Source organism: Xiphias gladius, chromosome 5 (genome assembly GCF_016859285.1).
Source record: "Xiphias gladius isolate SHS-SW01 ecotype Sanya breed wild chromosome 5, ASM1685928v1, whole genome shotgun sequence".
NCBI lineage: Eukaryota > Metazoa > Chordata > Actinopteri > Istiophoriformes > Xiphiidae > Xiphias > Xiphias gladius.
In genome coordinates, this window is record NC_053404.1 from 9,700,049 (window position 1) to 9,719,497 (window position 19,449).

The 19,449-nt window shown below is 36.7% G+C and overlaps 1 protein-coding gene across 1 annotated transcript; it reads right to left on the minus strand.

Annotated features, from left to right (window-relative positions):
• Window positions 1-908: 908 nt before the first annotated feature.
• On the minus strand, window positions 909-3,582 carry LOC120790010 (beta-1,4-galactosyltransferase 1-like). The gene is made up of 2 exons (XM_040127245.1): window positions 3,241-3,582; window positions 909-1,577 (listed from the first exon to the last, which is right to left on the minus strand). The coding sequence occupies exons 1-2, from the start codon at window positions 3,580-3,582 to the stop codon at window positions 909-911; spliced, it is 1,011 nt and encodes a 336-aa protein (XP_039983179.1).
• Between the last annotated feature and the right edge of the window lie 15,867 nt (window positions 3,583-19,449).

Genomic DNA, 19,449 nt, shown 5'->3' on the forward strand with positions numbered 1-19,449 from the left:
TTCAGGGTAATTTCCTTGAACAAATGCACTGACTGACAAAGTCCTCATGGAAGCATGGCTCTTAGTTCTGAGTTAAACTGGGGGTAGAATGGCTAATTTTTAGACGGGAAATAAGTCAGTCTTTATTTTTGTGAAATTGCCTAACTTACATTTGACTAATTAAAGAGCAAAATTAAGACTGCCCTAACACAACAGACCAATCTAAAGTATGAAACCAGCCCCTGTCTTATTTTTGTCATCCATTTCACATGTGATATTTGCCCTTCCAATACACAGAAAATCTTCTGGCATTGTGTCAACATCCCCAAAATGTCTCTGCTGTGACATCTTGTGTTCACATATACAAACCACCATGTATTCTCCCACATTTTTCCACAGCTTTCATTCTCCATGAGCAATGACTGACTGTTGATTGTTGTTGTGTCTGTACCAATCCATTTAAAAACAATTAAGCTTATACATTTGAATTCTGTGTGAAAGAGTGAGAAATGTGAGATAATTAGAAATAGATGCAGAATCTTTTACATTCTATATTGTGTCAAAGCAACAGAGAAAAACTGAAAAGAATCTCTGACCTTCATAAAGTTTACATTTACTGTATGTTTTCTAGGACACACAAACACACACACACACACACACACACACACACACACACACACACACACACACACACACACACACACACACACACACACACACACACACACACACACACAGGTGCCCACAGGTTTGCATACATAAACATACACTAAGACATACATCTGCCCTAGGTTAATCAAGACCCAACATAAACCCACCCAAGACAGAATAGGCTGACTACAATTCACTTTTTTTTTTAAATCCTGAGACTGAAACGCCAGTGAATCAATGGTCAGCACCAGTCCAGGATCCACAGGTTCCATCTTCATTCAGCTTGGTGGAGCCTGAATATCCACGGTGATAAAAGTGTACAGTATATCCTTCACAATCTCTTTGACTGTGTATTTGAGGGAATTAATCCCATCTGTATCCATGGTCCACTGTGTTTGGTCCAGTTTGCCAGGATTCTTTGGATTAGGCTCATTGTGCAAGTCTCTTTCATGTCTGATCATTTTATACTTTCCAGTCACTAAGTCAGGCCGAGAAATGGACATTCCATGGAAGGTAATTCGCCTATAGATATCATCATCTTCACCACCCCAACCCCAGTAAGTGTTCGGGAAGCCATTAATCTTTAAGTATTGTTCCTTGGACAATGAGGAGACCCCACCAACGTAGTTGTTATAGGGTAACTGAAAGTTAAATTTGTCCATAGCCACTGCTAGGTGTCGGGGATTGTCAAAACATCTATAAAGATTACGGTCATCTATGGGAACCAGATCTATGTCAGAGAAGACAAAGCACTCATAATCATATTCCTTCAGTGCTTCAACATAGCCTGCATTCATCAGTTTAGCCCGGTTGAACACTCCCTCTCCATCCTGGTTGATAACATATACACCGTAGTCCAACTGTTGTCGCATCAATATAGAATGGAGGTAGTGCAGCCAGTGCTTCAGGTGCTCATGCCGATTTCGGAACGGGATAATGATTGCTACCTAAACCAATTAAATAAGTAAGTATTTCATGTAAGCATTTGGGAAAACACATTTTATTATCCATAAAGTTGTTTTCAACTCTTAAATGTTCCTCTCAGTATGTGTCTTGGTCACAATTCTTGAACCGCCTTTTATCTCTTTGCTTCACTCCTACTGTCTATGCTCAAATATACAGAAATGTAGTACAGCCGAATTCCCAATAAAGCTGTTCTCAGTTACATGTTTTTCTTTTTCTGTGGTCAGACAACAGAACAAGTATGAAATAGTGACTAAAAGACTACATGTTAACCAGCAGTCATTTCCAAGCCATTTCCAAGCTGCTGCTCTGCACTGCTAAAATCCTGATTTTATCACTGCGATTTAGCGGCAAAAATCACCATACACATAAGTTAAAGACAATGGCTGCGGAGCTCATTCACGTCTGTGTACACTGCCATGCAGTCAACTGAATGAAATGCATAGAGAGGTCTGCCTGCAGAGGGAATGCCCGACTTCGTGCTCATGGGACAGTACTAGTGACTCTCTTCTATGGAAAAAAGCTAAGGTTTGTCCAAAAAGTCGCTAGATTTATTGCTAGATACTTTGTGAATAAAAGTCCCTAGAGGCGTGTGGAAGGTCAGTAAATCTAGCCACAAAGGTGCAATAGAAACTGTTTAAGCAAATTCTTTTTGAAAACGCAGCAGCCAATGGGGAAACTCAAACACTCAGCCGGCCATCCAATGGTGAAACCTCAGCACTCAGCCATTTGGCATTCAGCTGACCAGTGGTGTAACTTTATCACTCAGTCATTCAGTCAGTCAGTCAAGGACATTCACAAGTATAGGGCTGACCGTGCTGTTGTGTTCCAGCCAAAAATCTAAGGGATTCCTATCAAGATTGTTGTTTATGTATTGTGTTTATGTTTTAAAAAATTACTATTGGCTGATATATTGTTATTGGATTTTTAAAACTCCTAAACATTGATATCAGTATTGGGCTAAAAAGCCTTTATAGTGTAATAGTGTGTAAAATATTAAAAATCCTTACAATTTGAGTAATCAGTCTGTTAGCAGTGAATCGTATATGGTAGAAGTTACATTGCTCAAGATATTGAGCACAAAAGTTAAACTTTTTTAAAAGTGAGATCAAATTGTACACTTGTGAAATTTGAAGAATGTAACTGTGCTCTCTGTTTTTACTTTTGATTTAATTCAATTTTAAATTAAATTTTTAGTATTTATACTGGTTGAAATATATATATAAAAAATATATAATACAGAAAGCTAAAAGTGACACACACAAAAATAAAATGAAATAAAATAAAACTATAGATAAAAAAGTACTAAAGCATTATGCATAAAACTGAATGACAAATATTCAAAAAAACACCCACTTAAATGAACACAGCTTATTTCCAGACTGGGACTGTTAGTCATGATAACAATGTTTGTGCTACATTAAAGACCTAAATGCAAGTTGTTACTGATTTAGGTATAACTTTTACATATTATACAAATAGAACATATACTAAAATATGAAATATGTTCACCTGAGTTTTGACACCTCTTTTCTAAAGTAGATTTAAAAAAAAAATCACGGTAAACTCTTCCAAATCTGTCAGTTATTGCTTTATCTATCCTTTCATTTTTATTCTGTTCATGTGCCTCTACATACATTCACCTACCTTATGTTGGGAGATACAGTCTGGTGGCTTGTACTTTCCTCCCTCCTGAAGAGGAGAACTGACTTCCTGTGTCACCTCATCCAAAGTCCATTTAGAGTTAAAATCCACAGTGAGAGGACTGAAAAGATTTGGAGGGGTGTCAGGGCAGGGTCCCAAATGTTTTGCCCACAGCTGTTGAACACTATCGTTTATCACCCAGGAAAGTGTGTCATTTCCATTTGCCACATGATATGGCTTAGTAAAGAAAACTGTGCTGTCTTTGCTGTACAACATAAGCAAAACAAAACATGCCAGACTTAGAAAAGCAAAAAGTGCCAGGAATTTAAAGAGTTTTTTCAGCATTTTTGCTACCCCTGAAGATGAGTACTATATACCCAACAGCTCTGGTATGGCCTTGCTACCTGCATTTCTCTTTGCAAGTCAAAGTTGTTCCAAACACAAGAGCAACCAGACCAGTTTTTAGTTTATTTGAGCAGTTTCCTTGTTCAAGTCAGCTGATCAGGTTGGGCTTCACACCTGTTGTTAATAATTAATCATTTTTTTCCCTTTGTATCCTCTTAAGTTAGCCAATATCTAGTGACTGATTTAGTTAAAAGTGTATTGTTTTGTGTCTGAATATGTTTAAAATACTATTATATTAGTTCCTTTAATTTGTATAATATCTTCAGGTACTTTTAGACTGTTAATTTATATGAAAAAAACAAAACACAAGTATAATGTACAACAAGGAAAATGACTTAATTATTGGCTAAATGGAAAAAACAGTATAACTACTATGAATAAGAGAGAAATAACAATACTCCCTGTATGCTGTCAAACTGGCGTGTGCTTGACAGTGCGGAATTTTCTGATTGGAGTCCTGTAAAACTTGACTGGCAGGTTACCTACAACCCTTAAAAAAGCCCTGAACAGCAGAAGCTATCAAACCAGAAAGCTGTCTACAGCAAGATATTTAAGACTAAATCCTATACGTTCCAGGCACTGAAACTTGTCCACATGTGCCTCTTGAAATGTGTACACATCCCTGTGATTCTGTCTGTTTCCACTATTCCTGTAGAAATTCTCTCCTGTGAGTGCTAACCTTTAAAACACCGCAGCTGGCAAGGCAGGGTTGTACCATGTTATTTGGAACAAATCTAAGGGTATTTCCGCCTTCAGTAAATTTCTCCTCTGGATTGTCACTGATTAGTGTCCTATGCTGCAGTTGACTTCCTATTTATGTGGAAAAGAACCAATTGTGAGGGGAGTGCCATCATAAATGAGGAAACTTTCCCTATATGAATGCATATGGGATGGGAAGGGTATTAGTTACACTGTTCACACCCAACTTTATTTTGTTTCAAGCAGGAACTTTTCCTTTACAGATGCTGTTCCAGTTTAGCAATGTATTAAAATAACCGGGGGTTTATAAAATAACAGTGTTGTAGTTGTCTAGTTAATCAGAATTTCACAAACTGGAGTATGAAAAAAAAAAAACAGACAAGTGAGTGTGAAGCATTGGTGGGGTAAAACAAAGCTACAAGGATCTGCCAGTGCAGTAAAGTTATTGAGATGTTTTGAGCTTAAATGACACAGCCATTATACAGATAACTTTAATACCCTGAATAAGTTTTCACATGCACGGAAGCAGGTTTCACACATTCCTGCACCTGAGATTAAGCTGAAGGCTGTGGTGTGACATGGATTTCAGAATGAATAAAATGACTACATTCCCTGCAGACAATGGGACAGATGAGCTTGCTCTTGCAACTGAACTGGAAATATAATGTTCGTTATTTGTTTAGTTATTATGTCATTTTAATACCATAAAAATGTATTTTTAATTGTGTATCCTTACATTTTATAAAACCAAGAAAATAATATGCCAGTACCAAGATTTTCGCAGATATGTTCAAATTTCATTATACTTTAATAAAATATATTTATAAATGCAAATAAATAATAGGAATAATCTTTAATACCTGTGACATTACCACTGAAAACTTCCCAGTGAAAACAAAGCAGCCAGTGTTTAAGTCATGTGACAAATAATAAAAATACTGATAATAAAAAATAATTAAATGAAGTGCAGCTGTTTGTAACTGGTTGGATGAGTGTTTTGAGAATGCGGATAAACCAAAGAAAAGGAAGAATGTATGAGTGACAGTAAATGGTTGTGTGGTTCCTTAAATAGCTGACTGGTTGAAAAGTATATAATATCAACTTGAAAACTAATGAAGTCAGATAAAAGAATATACTCAACTTATGTTGATGAGTGTATTTATGTATTTGTGTGGCAATAATTTTAAGTAATTCTTCCATTAAAATTCAGAGAAAATCTTCAGAAAAATATGCACCAAATAAATAATTTTCTTAAAAATTATGTTTTAGCTTCAGTTATGTGATATACATGGTTAATATGTTGACGTTAGTGCTCAGCTGAACTTGAATTCTAAGGGCTGAAATAGCCTGAGGTGCCAACCAATATGTTACATGTTTGCTTAAATCATATTTATGTCTAAAAGTGTTCTGAAAGCAACCATAAAAGCAGAACTTTTTAACCCCAAAACGAGAATAAACTTAGAATAATATATGGGTACTTTTCCAGCCTCTGAAATTTTATTAGTAGCTTGTGGTAGATGTTTGAAAGACAGGCTTGTGAGAGGAGAAACTATTTCATACTATAAAGATTATTAATCTGGTGTAAATATAAATTGTACAAACTCTGAATTACTTAGTCTGTTTCAATTCTGTGAAAACGTTGGTGCAAACAGAGATGTATTTAGAATTAGAATGACTAAACCACTACATATCTAGGGCAAACCTAGGGATATTTCTTGGGAGGAACCCTAACACAACAGGCCCACGTGAAACTGCTGCCAAACTTTCAATACACAACATGTGGGTATTTATGCTATCCATGTTAAGTGAACCTGTAGATAAAATGACTGCAGTCTTATGTATCACCACTAGAGGGAACTCAAGACCTTCCCTTTGCTCTTTATTGAAGAGTTTATACAACTGATCTAACAGTTTTTGTTTGAATTCTGTGGTGGTGATAAAGAATAATTTTAGCACATTTAATCAGGCTTTTTCAAACAGTAGTTTTTTAGTATCATATGAGAGGGATTTAATGAATTGGTACAGGATAATGTAATAATAATCTTAATAACACAGTACACCAAATGCATTTATATACATAGCTCTTAAAACAGCCCTATTTAAGACCTAAAGAACTAGCAGTTTAGTGTGTGTGTGTGTGTGTGTGTCCTTGTCTCTGTGTATGTGTGTGTGAGTGTGTGTGTGTGTGTGTGTGTGTGCTTTTGAGTGGTCTCAGCTGTGTGAGACACACTGAAATGACAACCAATCAGAGCTAATTCAGAATCAGAGCGGTTCTGATGGCTCCATGGTCTATCCGGGGGAACAAAGCAGTTTGTGTGTATGTATGTGGGTGTGTGTGAGTGTGTAATGTGTACACACCTCTCAACCTTACTCTGCACTCCACCTGCTTCTCATTGCTAAAATGGTCTGACAAAATCTGCTTCTTGATATATTCAGCATTTGTATACAGTATTTGTATTTATTTCATTGGTACAAAATGATAGAAATAAAGTCATCTGAATTTGAACAGAAGCTCTCTTTGTCTCATTTTTGAGAAGACTGGAAGCTTATTAAGTCGTTTTCATATGTTTGCAGCACGTAACATAGTTCTCAGCTATTAGTTTAAATGTGAAATTTCTCCTTAAATTTGTATTGCTTATGATCAGCTGAGATTAATGCTGCTTAAATCAATCCTGATTTCCCATCCATGTGCAGGCTAACTTTTGACTGAATAAAAGTGAGGAGAGACTTTCAGCAACTCCTTTCCTCTTCTGTTTATCCTTTTCCTTCCACTCCCTTTCTAAAACCAACATTTGTGTCATACTATTCAGTTTAATCTACGGTGAGCAGTTTGATTAATTTAGTCATAACCTCACGATAAAATTATACATACATCATACTAAACATCACTGGGTCAAAATTGACTAATTTCAGGTTAATATGGTACCAGTTCAATACTGGGTTAACTGTACTCATGAGTAGAAAACCACCCAAGACAATGGGTAGTTTTTTAGAGTTATTTTTTATATTGCTACTGGGTTATTTACATAAACGTATACGTTTGGGAACTCTTATAATTTACTTTAACCTTTTTTAAACATACATCTCATTGTTTGTTACTAATTGTTAATAATATGTGTATCTGTTGCAGTTTTGAATGTCATATGCATATTGTTTTGTAGAACAGGCCTGATCATAAACTTGTCACAGTTTTAAGGTAAAACTTAAGCATGTTGTGTCACTGGGTCAAACACTGGATCAAAATAACCATATAAATAAATAATCCAACAGTAAAGTAAAAAATAGGGTCAAAACAAACCCTGGGTACTGGGTAAGTTTCAGTGCCTTTAGGCACTGTAGCTTCTATCTACAGAACTTATTACAAATGAGAACCCAGAGTTGAGACCAGGAGGCAGAGTTGCAGTCTTACACGCTTCTCTGCGCTCCATTACAGCATTAACCCACCCAAAACCCCATAGAGACTGTGTCTGCCCCCCGACCACCTAAACTGATTAACTCAAAAATATGCACCAAATAAATAATTTTCTTAAAAATTATGTTTTAGCTTCAGTTATGTGATATACATGGTTAATATGTTGACGTTAGTGCTCAGCTGAACTTGAATTCTAAGGGCTGAAATAGCCTGAGGTGCCAACCAATATGTTACATGTTTGCTTAAATCATATTTATGTCTAAAAGTGTTCTGAAAGCAACCATAAAAGCAGAACTTTTTAACCCCAAAACGAGAATAAACTTAGAATAATATATGGGTACTTTTCCAGCCTCTGAAATTTTATTAGTAGCTTGTGGTAGATGTTTGAAAGACAGGCTTGTGAGAGGAGAAACTATTTCATACTATAAAGATTATTAATCTGGTGTAAATATAAATTGTACAAACTCTGAATTACTTAGTCTGTTTCAATTCTGTGAAAACGTTGGTGCAAACAGAGATGTATTTAGAATTAGAATGACTAAACCACTACATATCTAGGGCAAACCTAGGGATATTTCTTGGGAGGAACCCTAACACAACAGGCCCACGTGAAACTGCTGCCAAACTTTCAATACACAACATGTGGGTATTTATGCTATCCATGTTAAGTGAACCTGTAGATAAAATGACTGCAGTCTTATGTATCACCACTAGAGGGAACTCAAGACCTTCCCTTTGCTCTTTATTGAAGAGTTTATACAACTGATCTAACAGTTTTTGTTTGAATTCTGTGGTGGTGATAAAGAATAATTTTAGCACATTTAATCAGGCTTTTTCAAACAGTAGTTTTTTAGTATCATATGAGAGGGATTTAATGAATTGGTACAGGATAATGTAATAATAATCTTAATAACACAGTACACCAAATGCATTTATATACATAGCTCTTAAAACAGCCCTATTTAAGACCTAAAGAACTAGCAGTTTAGTGAAATATGTGTGTGTGTGTGTGTGTGTGTGTGTCTCTGTGTATGTGTGTGTGAGTGTGTGTGTGTGTGTGTGTGTGTGTGTGCTTTTGAGTGGTCTCAGCTGTGAGACACACTGAAATGACAACCAATCAGAGCTAATTCAGAATCAGAGCGGTTCTGATGGCTCCATGGTCTATCCGGGGGAACAAAGCAGTTTGTGTGTATGTATGTGGGTGTGTGTGAGTGTGTAATGTGTACACACCTCTCAACCTTACTCTGCACTCCACCTGCTTCTCATTGCTAAAATGGTCTGACAAAATCTGCTTCTTGATATATTCAGCATTTGTATACAGTATTTGTATTTATTTCATTGGTACAAAATGATAGAAATAAAGTCATCTGAATTTGAACAGAAGCTCTCTTTGTCTCATTTTTGAGAAGACTGGAAGCTTATTAAGTCGTTTTCATATGTTTGCAGCACGTAACATAGTTCTCAGCTATTAGTTTAAATGTGAAATTTCTCCTTAAATTTGTATTGCTTATGATCAGCTGAGATTAATGCTGCTTAAATCAATCCTGATTTCCCATCCATGTGCAGGCTAACTTTTGACTGAATAAAAGTGAGGAGAGACTTTCAGCAACTCCTTTCCTCTTCTGTTTATCCTTTTCCTTCCACTCCCTTTCTAAAACCAACATTTGTGTCATACTATTCAGTTTAATCTTACGGTGAGCAGTTTGATTAATTTAGTCATAACCTCACGATAAAATTATACATACATCATACTAAACATCACTGGGTCAAAATTGACTAATTTCAGGTTAATATGGTACCAGTTCAATACTGGGTTAACTGTACTCATGAGTAGAAAACCACCCAAGACAATGGGTAGTTTTTTAGAGTTATTTTTTATATTGCTACTGGGTTATTTACATAAACGTATACGTTTGGGAACTCTTATAATTTACTTTAACCTTTTTTAAACATACATCTCATTGTTTGTTACTAATTGTTAATAATATGTGTATCTGTTGCAGTTTTGAATGTCATATGCATATTGTTTTGTAGAACAGGCCTGATCATAAACTTGTCACAGTTTTAAGGTAAAACTTAAGCATGTTGTGTCACTGGGTCAAACACTGGATCAAAATAACCATATAAATAAATAATCCAACAGTAAAGTAAAAAATAGGGGTCAAAACAAACCCTGGGTACTGGGTAAGTTTCAGTGCCTTTAGGCACTGTAGCTTCTATCTACAGAACTTATTACAAATGAGAACCCAGAGTTGAGACCAGGAGGCAGAGTTGCAGTCTTACACGCTTCTCTGCGCTCCATTACAGCATTAACCCACCCAAAACCCCATAGAGACTGTGTCTGCCCCCCGACCACCTAAACTGATTAACTCAAAAACAAATAGAAGAGGAATTGTACATAAAAACCTAATAAAAATTAACACCACCACTGCAAACAAAATAGCAGAATTAAATGTGGACTCATTAGATCTCTGCCATCCAAAACTTTATTAGTATAAGATCTAATATCAGATCTAATATCAGCCAGGACTCATCTTACTGAGTCCTGGCTGTGTCATGATGAATATGTTAGCCTAAATGAATCCACTCCCCCCAGTTATATTAATACTCACATTCCTCAAGGCACCGACTGAGGAGGTGGAGTTGCAGCCATCTTCAACTCAAGCCTAGTAATCAACCCTAAAGCTAAACTCAATTATAACTCATTAAAAAACCTGGTTCTGGTTCTTAGTCTTACACACCCAACCTGGAAAACATTAAAGCCTGTTTGCAGTACACCAGCAGGCTTGAGCGTGTACCGCTCTCCTGGACTGTACTCTGAATTTTTGTTTGTATTGTCAGAGTTTTTATCAAGTTTAGTCCTTAGTACAGATAAAGTAATTATAGTAGGTGATTTTAATATTCATGTTCAAACCCACTCACTGTTTTAACCACAGCCTCGACTTTGTTCTGACTTATGGCATCAAAATTGAACATTTAATAGTCTTTCCGTAGAATCCTCTTTTATTTGACCATTATTTAATAACTTTTGAATCCCTAGAACTGGACTACACACCATTAGGCAAAAATGTCTTTACTAGATTTATATTTGATAGTGCTGTAGCTAAATTTAAGGAAGTGATTCCATCAGCATTTAATTCACTGCCATGTTTCAATATAACAGAGGACTCCTATGCTAACTTTAGTCCCTCCCAAATTGATAGTCTTGTTGATAGTAGTGCAGGATCAATGAGAATAACACTTGACTATATTGTCCCGTTAAAAAAGAAGATAACAAAACAAGAGAGGTTAGCTCCACTGATTAACTCCAAAAAACCCACATATTAAAGCAAACAATGTGAAAACTTGAAAGGATATGGTGTGCTACTAAACTGGAAAAATCCTGCTTAGCTTGGCATGATAGTCTTAAAACTTATAGGAAGGCCCTCTGTAATGCCAGAGCAGCCTATTACTCGTCTTTAATAGAGGGAAATAAAAACAGCCCTAGGTTTCTTTTCAGTTCTGTAGCCAGGCTGACAGAGTCATGGCTCTATTGATCCATGTATTCCTATAGTTCTCAGTAGTGATGACTTCATGAGCTTCTTTAATGATAAAATTCTAACTATTAGAGACAAAATTCATCACTTCCTGCTCTCAACTGGCACCAATTTATCTTCAAACACAGGAACCTTAGAAACAGCTGTAAAACCTGATATACATTTAAACAGTTTTTTTTAACATCGACCTTCGCCAACTAACTTTAGCAATGTCTTCATCTAAACCATCAACCTGTCTCTTAGACCCCATCCTGACTTGGCTGCTTAAGGAAATTTTACCCTTAGTTAGCACCTCTTTTCTATATATAATTAATATGTCTTTATTACAGGCTATGTACTGTAGTCCTTTTAAACAGCTGTAATTAAAAGTCTACTCTTGATCCAGATGTTTTACCCAATTGTAGACCCATATCTAACCGTCCCTTTCTCTCTAAGATCCTTGAGAATGCTGTCACCAACAAGTTGTGTGACTTTTTACATAATAACAGTTTATCTGAGGATTTTCAGTCAGGATTCAGAGTGCATCATAACACAGAAACAGCACTGGTGAGAGTTACAAATGACCTTCTAATTGCATCGGACAAAGGACTTGTCTCCGTACTTGTCTGGTTAGATCTTAGTGATGCATTTGATACAGTTGAAAATCATATCCTGTTACAGAGAGTAGAACTTTTAATTGGCATTAAAGTAAGAGCTCTAAGATGGGTTAAGTCCTATTTATCAGACCGATGTCTGTTTGTGCACGTTAACGATATATCCTCCATATACTCAAAAGTTTGTCACAGAGCTCCACAAGGTTCTGTGCTTCGACCAGTTCTATTCACCTTATATATGCTTCCTTTAGGCAACGTTATAAGGAAACACTCCATAAACTTCTATTTTTATGCAGATGATAACCAATTGTACTTGTCAATGAACCCTGATGAAACCATTTAGTTGGTTGAACTTCAAGCATGCCTTACGGACATACACACCAGCATGATCAGCAACTTTCTGCTGTTAAACTCAGACAAAACCGAAGTTATTGTACTTGGCCCCCAACACCTAAGAAACACATTATCTAATGATACACATTGCCCTGGCTTCCAGCAGCACTGTTAAGAATCTCTGAGTTATCTTTGATCAGGATATGTCCTTTAACTCCCACATAAGACAAACTTCAATGATTCTCTTTGTTGACCAACCCAACACTGCCAAAATCAGGCACATCCTGTCTCAAAAAGATGCAGAAAAACTAGTCCACGCTTTTGGTACTTCTAGGCTTGATTATTGTAATTCCTTATTATCAAGCTGTCTCAACAAAACTCTAAATTCTCGCCAGCTGATCCAGAATGCTGCAGCACGAGTCGGACATGAACTAGGAAAAGAGATCACATTTTTCCTGTGTTAGCATCACTGCATTGGCTCCCTGTAAATTCCAGAATAGAATTGAAAATCCTCCTCCTCATCTACAAAGCTCTTAATGGTCAGGCACCATCATATCTTAAAGAGCTCATTGTATCCTATTTCACCCTCTTATTCTTATTCTTATATTTAGTCTAATAATTATTATTATTAGTCTTATTATTAGCCATATTATTATAATTATTAGTTTTATTATTGGTCTTATTATTATTATACATCTTTATGTATGTACATCTTTATGTATAATACTTTTTGTACATCTTTATGTATAATAATAATCCCCTCTCTCTAACCCCCCCCCCCCTCTCTCTCTCAACCCAACCAGTCGAGGCAGACGGCCACCCACCATGAGCCATTCAAGGTTTGTACCTGTTAAAAGGCAGTTTTTCCTTGCCACTGTCATCAAGTGCTTGCTCATGGGGGAATGTCGGGTCTCTGTAAATATAACTATAAAGAGTACCGTCTAGACCTGATCTATATGAAAAGTGCCCTGAGATAACTTCTGTTATGATTTGGTGCTATATAAATAAGAATTTATTGAAATTGAATTAAATATGAACATTAAGTTATATCAACTGGGAGGACATGTCACCCTGCATTGTTTGTGCTGCATGGACCTAAGTGGGAAAATCACAATAGTTGGTGACCTGAAACAAGTCATGCTGCATTACTGTGCTCAAAGGCTTTTTGTTTCAGTGGTGGTCTGTCCAGTAAAAAACGTAACAAAGTAATATTTGGTCATGAACATTAGACATTATCCTTCATAGTAACAAAAATTGCCACTTGAAACAGAAGAAGGAGACGATAAACCACAGATGGAGAAATGACAACTATTACTAAAAGGTAAATCAGGTAAATATGTCAAGTTTACGTTTTGAAATCATTCATGCATCACATATTCATATAAATCAACCCAGGATAATGAGCACACTTGGGGGTTGGATTTAGTTAACAGGTTTTGATTCATCCCTCAGTTATGTGGGGTACACATTTAACTGCTGGTCTACATTTACCATTACCAGCTCTTTTAAAATTTCAGGTTAATTGCATTGCTCAAGAGCAGTATTTCTCCACTCTCATGTCCAGGTTTTCCCAGTCTGTCCTGGTATTTGGTCAAGCAGTTTTGTGGTCACAAGTCTGTCGCTCTAATCTTCAGGCTACAACCATTTGCAGTGTTTAAGAAAAAACTGAGCTGGCAACTTCATTTCTTTAAGAGTTTGAGAAACATTAGCCCTAATTCACAGGGCTGGGTTTGACAACCCAGGGAAGGAAAATGACAAGCACTGTCCTCTCCTCCCTTTATAATCCATTGCTCTTGTTTTGTATGTGACATGAAACCACCGTTCTCCCAATAGGCCCCAGGGCAGCCATCTGTCAGTAGCAAGAGGAGACTGAAGGAAAAACACTCAATTAGGGCCCGATGGCATATGGTCTTTTTGCCTAACTATCTTCTTCTCCTATCCCTGATAAGTAGCTCTGTAGAAGCTTACACTCTCTAACTTGTTTGCTCAGTCACACACTTGCTACCTTGAATACCCACACACTAGTTGTCTCGCTCACTCACGCACTTGTTCACTCATTGCCCTCTTCATTAATGCAGGTCCTTTCAGTCTCAGGTAGATAGACTTTCTTGCTCATCTATTTGCCTGTCACCATTTTAAAATCTGGTCAACAGAATACCAGTCACATGTCTGCACGCTAACTAAGTATAAAGCTACCATAAGCTACCATCAAGCTTGTCTCCCTTGACAGCAAAATACATAAAATGAAGATATAATACCCATGTATACGGTGGAGATTTAAGCTAGCAGGAAGGTGAACTTCACAGAAAAATATTAGCACGCTTTTTGACATATAAAACTGATTTAGAACTAAGGACGGTCGTGTCAAACCTCAACAAGACTCTCACAGAATGAAAAAGATTTATTACAAAACAAAATGTCGCTGTTAAATTGTGTTCACATCACAAGAGCAACTTCGTTGAATTTAACATACAGTTGCCAAGGCTTATTTCCTTTACAGCCAGAAAAATGTTAACCTTGGGACATTACATAGACTTGCATTCACTTCCTGGACTTACCCTAACCCTAACTTTAACCTAACCCACTGACCCAAAAATCAACTTTTCCCAATTAGGGACAAAGCTTTTTCCCCCAGTTGGATAAGCCGTCCACAATTATTTGGTCTTTAGTCTGATATTTGTCCCCAAAAGTGTTCTATGATAGACACACACACACACGCACACGCACACACGCACGCACACACACACACGCACACTCATATCAGAACTGAGGATAAAGTGCCTCTTTTGATCTCTCCCTCCCCCCTTTTCCTAATTACCCTAGTGACACACAAGCATACATATTGAGCAGTACACATAGTAGGAGATGTCCTGAAGCGAGGAAATATGTACATAAAATGATTTGGTGGAATTTGGTCGTTCATTAACCTGTTACATTTGGACAGAGCCAGCTCGCTAGCTGGTAGGTGAATGCTAGTGGTAGCTTATAATTGCCATACAGACATAAGAATGGTTTAACCTTTCCATCTAACTTTCAACAAAACGCGAATACCAAGATGGCAGCTAACACTGGGCCAGATTTGCCTCCAACCCAGCAGATCCAGGTAACACTCCAAATCCGTTTTTCTGTCCTGTTCTAGATGCGGACCATGTACAGGCTGTGTATACTAAGGAGTGGGTGGTGTAATTTGGACCTCACAGCTAAATCAAAATAGATGTGGACCAGGCTCATGGTAATGACTACAAAACAATCCGTGTCTGTTTTTGCACTAGGCCAGATGTGAAAACCATGCCGGCCAGAATGTATGAAGGCTTTGCACCATGCCTTTAAATAGTTAAATTAAGATGAACTTCCTTTTTTGAAACAATAAAGGTATAACTTTAACCTATTATAATTGCCAATGTTTTAATTTTACCAGCCCCAAGGTAGTTAATCAAAATGTATGACTAAAAATTTGTAAATTCAACGTAAATTACTAAACACTTTAGGCTCCATAAGTGCTCTGTTGAAATTAGCTTTAATTTGTCTAGTTTTACATCAGCCATGATTGCGTTGTTTGATAGATCATTTTCAAAGTAGACATTTTGACTTCAGATAAAAAGGTGTAATGTTAACTAGGCTAATTTATTAATTAAGTCTACATTTCATTCTTCACTAGCATGATTTACTAAGAAATGTAATGCCACAGAGCCATGATGATTAAAGTGTTAAATTACACCTGCACTTTCTTTTGCTACATCAATTAAAAAAGACAACCAACCAACCAAACAAATAAACAAAAAAAAAAAAAAAAAAAAAAGAAAACGTCTGAAATAGGCCTGCTGATTTAGTTTAGCAGTGAGGTTAAAGGTCACGCAAGGGTCAGTGTTTAGCCATCCTTTAACATTGCTAGCTGTTACATCATGGAGGGTTACAGGAGGTAATTTAAAAGAAACAGCAGAACGAAAAGGAGGTAAATAAAAGGCACACATTAAAAGATGTAAAACTGACTGAATTTGTGATGGCTCAGCTGTTGCCATATGAGAGGACTGACTAAAAAACATCACTTTTAACTTGCTATATGATTTTGAGACCTTCGGAAAGTGAATGTTATTAACTGGAAAAGAATGTCCTAATGCAAAGAATATCCAGAATACAAAACTTATAAAAAGGTAAGAAACTCCATGTACAAATTATTTTATGGGTTTCATTCCTCATCTAGTTAGTATTCCATTCACTAACTTGAAATCCTGAGGTGTTGGTGTGGGTGAAGCAGGCTATGCATTAGAGGGTTTGTATTAAGTTGTCAGGCTTGTTGCTGTTCTCTTGGCATGGTCCTCTCACATTAGAGAGACATTATCTGTCTTTCTCTCTCTTTGCATATAAAAACACAGAAACACTCTGTTCAGTTGGATCAGCAAGTTTCTGGCAATCTTTTCCTCTGAAAATGGTTGGTCGGACGGCAAGACTTTCTGTCATCATATGTTTTTGAGATACTATACAGGCTACTCTTTGCTGAAGGACCATTTGATCACATTTGCCTTCTTGTGTTGTGCTGTGATGGTATTACTTAGTCTTTCTCATCTCAGATGCTTCCTCTGTGTTTTGTTGAGCTTGCATACTCTTTCTCTTTCTCCTAACTATAGTGTATCTGAAACTTTTACTTTGCATAATGTTGCAGAGATGCTGCCCATTGACATGGGCGATAGGATGCAGTCCCAACTACACAGCCAATATACATTTGTTCAGCATCTTATGCTCAAGCACAGTGTAATACAACTGATTGTCTTCATGATGGCTTTTTCATTGTTCTAGTAGGGCTGCTTCACCAGAGTTATTTTTATCAGACTGCAAAATGGTGCAAACAGCATCTGACATCATCTGGCATCAGTTAATGTAGAGACAGGCTATCGGGGTCATTATTGTATGATTCTGAGAGGAAAATGTGGAAAACTGGGAAGCAGAAAGTAGAATTAAGATACTTTCATCTTAGTGTTCCTGAATGTAAGTATTATTATAAGACTATAACAGTAATGTACAGTATTTTAAAAATCAAAAGCAAGGTGTGTGCAAAACTAATACCATACCTTACTTGGGCCATAGTCGTCCATGAATGTAAAACCTGTAACAATTAACATCAGAGAAACAATAAATGAATAAAACAAAAGTTAGTATTAGTTTAATAAGTTCATGTCACTAAATGTGGGGCCTGGCTTATTCTTTGCTGCCTGTGTGATTTGTTGGAGTAACTCTACAGACTCTCCAAGCACACTTGTAATGCATCTCTGAGGACCTGGGTATCTGTCTTGCTTTTGTATTTTACTGTGCTGAATTAATTTCTCATAATTAATTGGAACTGTTCTGCACAGTTAGAATCTCTGACAATCTTTGAATCATCTCAGAGCAGCAGAAGATATACCACTGTTACTGCTCCTCTTCTTTCCGTTTGTTCTTCTTCTCCCTTTTCCCCTCCTTCCCCTTGACATGTGTCACATTTTGGGCTCCTGCTCTCGAGGGATAACTGCCAGATTACATGGTGTAGTATTTTTATCTGTAGTACATTAACCGGCAGAGCTTACAGCATCAAAGCTTGGAGGAGATCAGCACACAAACACACACACACAAACACACACACACACAGACACACATATGCAGACGCACACTCATATCAGAAATGAAACAGAGTGTAAAGTGCCTCCTTTGATCTCTCCCTCCCTCCTTTTCCTAATTACCCTAGTGACACGCGTATATGCAAACACACGCACACAATGCACCGATGCCCTAGCATGTACTCACACATGAACACAAAGAAATGAATACACCCTGGGAAACCATGATAATCTAAATCGTTGCAAAAAGGGTAAATTAGATGTCAAATGTTCATCTGCCAAAACCTTGCAGAGTACTTGATTACAAATTAGTCATTCTGAAATTATAGTGATATTATAACTACCTTCACTAAATATACAGAAAATCACAAGCTAATAGAGCTGAAAAATATATATAGCTTCCTTCCAGTGTCTTTATATTTTTTTCACAAACTCAGTGAAGTTATATACAACTCCTTTGGTGTCAGCTACGAATTACATAGTTCTTTCCTTGGTAGATAGTTGGTATACCATTTCATTTCAGCAGTAGATAGCATTTAGGAAATGACCAGAGGTTCCACTGACACAAAGAAATCTGAAATCTTTGATTTAAATATTACATGGTAGATTTTAATTGTGGATTATTAAAATTATCCATAATGTTTTTTTACATATGTCTTCCCCCAGTTTGTATCAAATTTACATTAATTACAGATTTATGTGTAAAACATAATTGACATATAATAGAGCAAAATCCACTGCTCTTATTACTATTTTATGCAGTCTGAAAAGAAAACATATCTGAAATTTCCAAGCCAAATAATGAAATGGCAAAGCAGTGAAAAGAGATAAGATGGCAACATCCTTAATTGCCAATACCCCAACGCATCATTACTGTGATATTCTAGAAATTTTCCAGCACCATTTATACCTGAAACATAAGCCAAACAGTATTACTAACTTTATACACTCTTCTGCACTAATATCAGTGCTTGTTTTTGTAACTTTGGTTTGACTTTACACTGAAGATTGTAAACTTAAACCACAAGGTTATTACTTTTATGGTTAAAGTCCATACACCGATAGTAGACTAATGGTTTAAAAAAAATCAGCATTATTGTAGGTCAGGGACGGGACATGAACAGGAAAAGAGTAAATAATTCAAGGTTATACTGTATATATTCTGTATATATGTGATCAAATAAATGAATGAAACCTGTCCAAAATATAGTAAAATGCAACGAATAAAAAAAAAAAAAAATCAGCTGGCTAAAAGTCATCAAAGGCAAAACTCAAGCTATGAGCAGTTTAGCAAACAAACCAGACACGAGTTAAACAAAATGGAAATAAGAAAAAGTCTCTCTAGTGGTTGAAAATGTTTATCAGCTATTAGCTCATCTCATTCATGTGCTGAGAGTTTCTCACTAGCTCATTGGTTGCCAACAGGATCGGATGTGGGCCATTCAGCCCGCTGAGAGTGCTGCCTTGTGGACCTTCTGGTGCTGTCAACTGATCAATGATGGAATATTTTGCTTTGTTCTCACCACTGTTGCTAGATGTGTGAAGAGCCTCACCCTATTCATGAGGTGATTTAGAGCTTAGAGTGGTGGGGAGAGGGTTTGCGGTGGGTGTACGAGCACATGGTGCATTGAAAATTGAAACAGTGT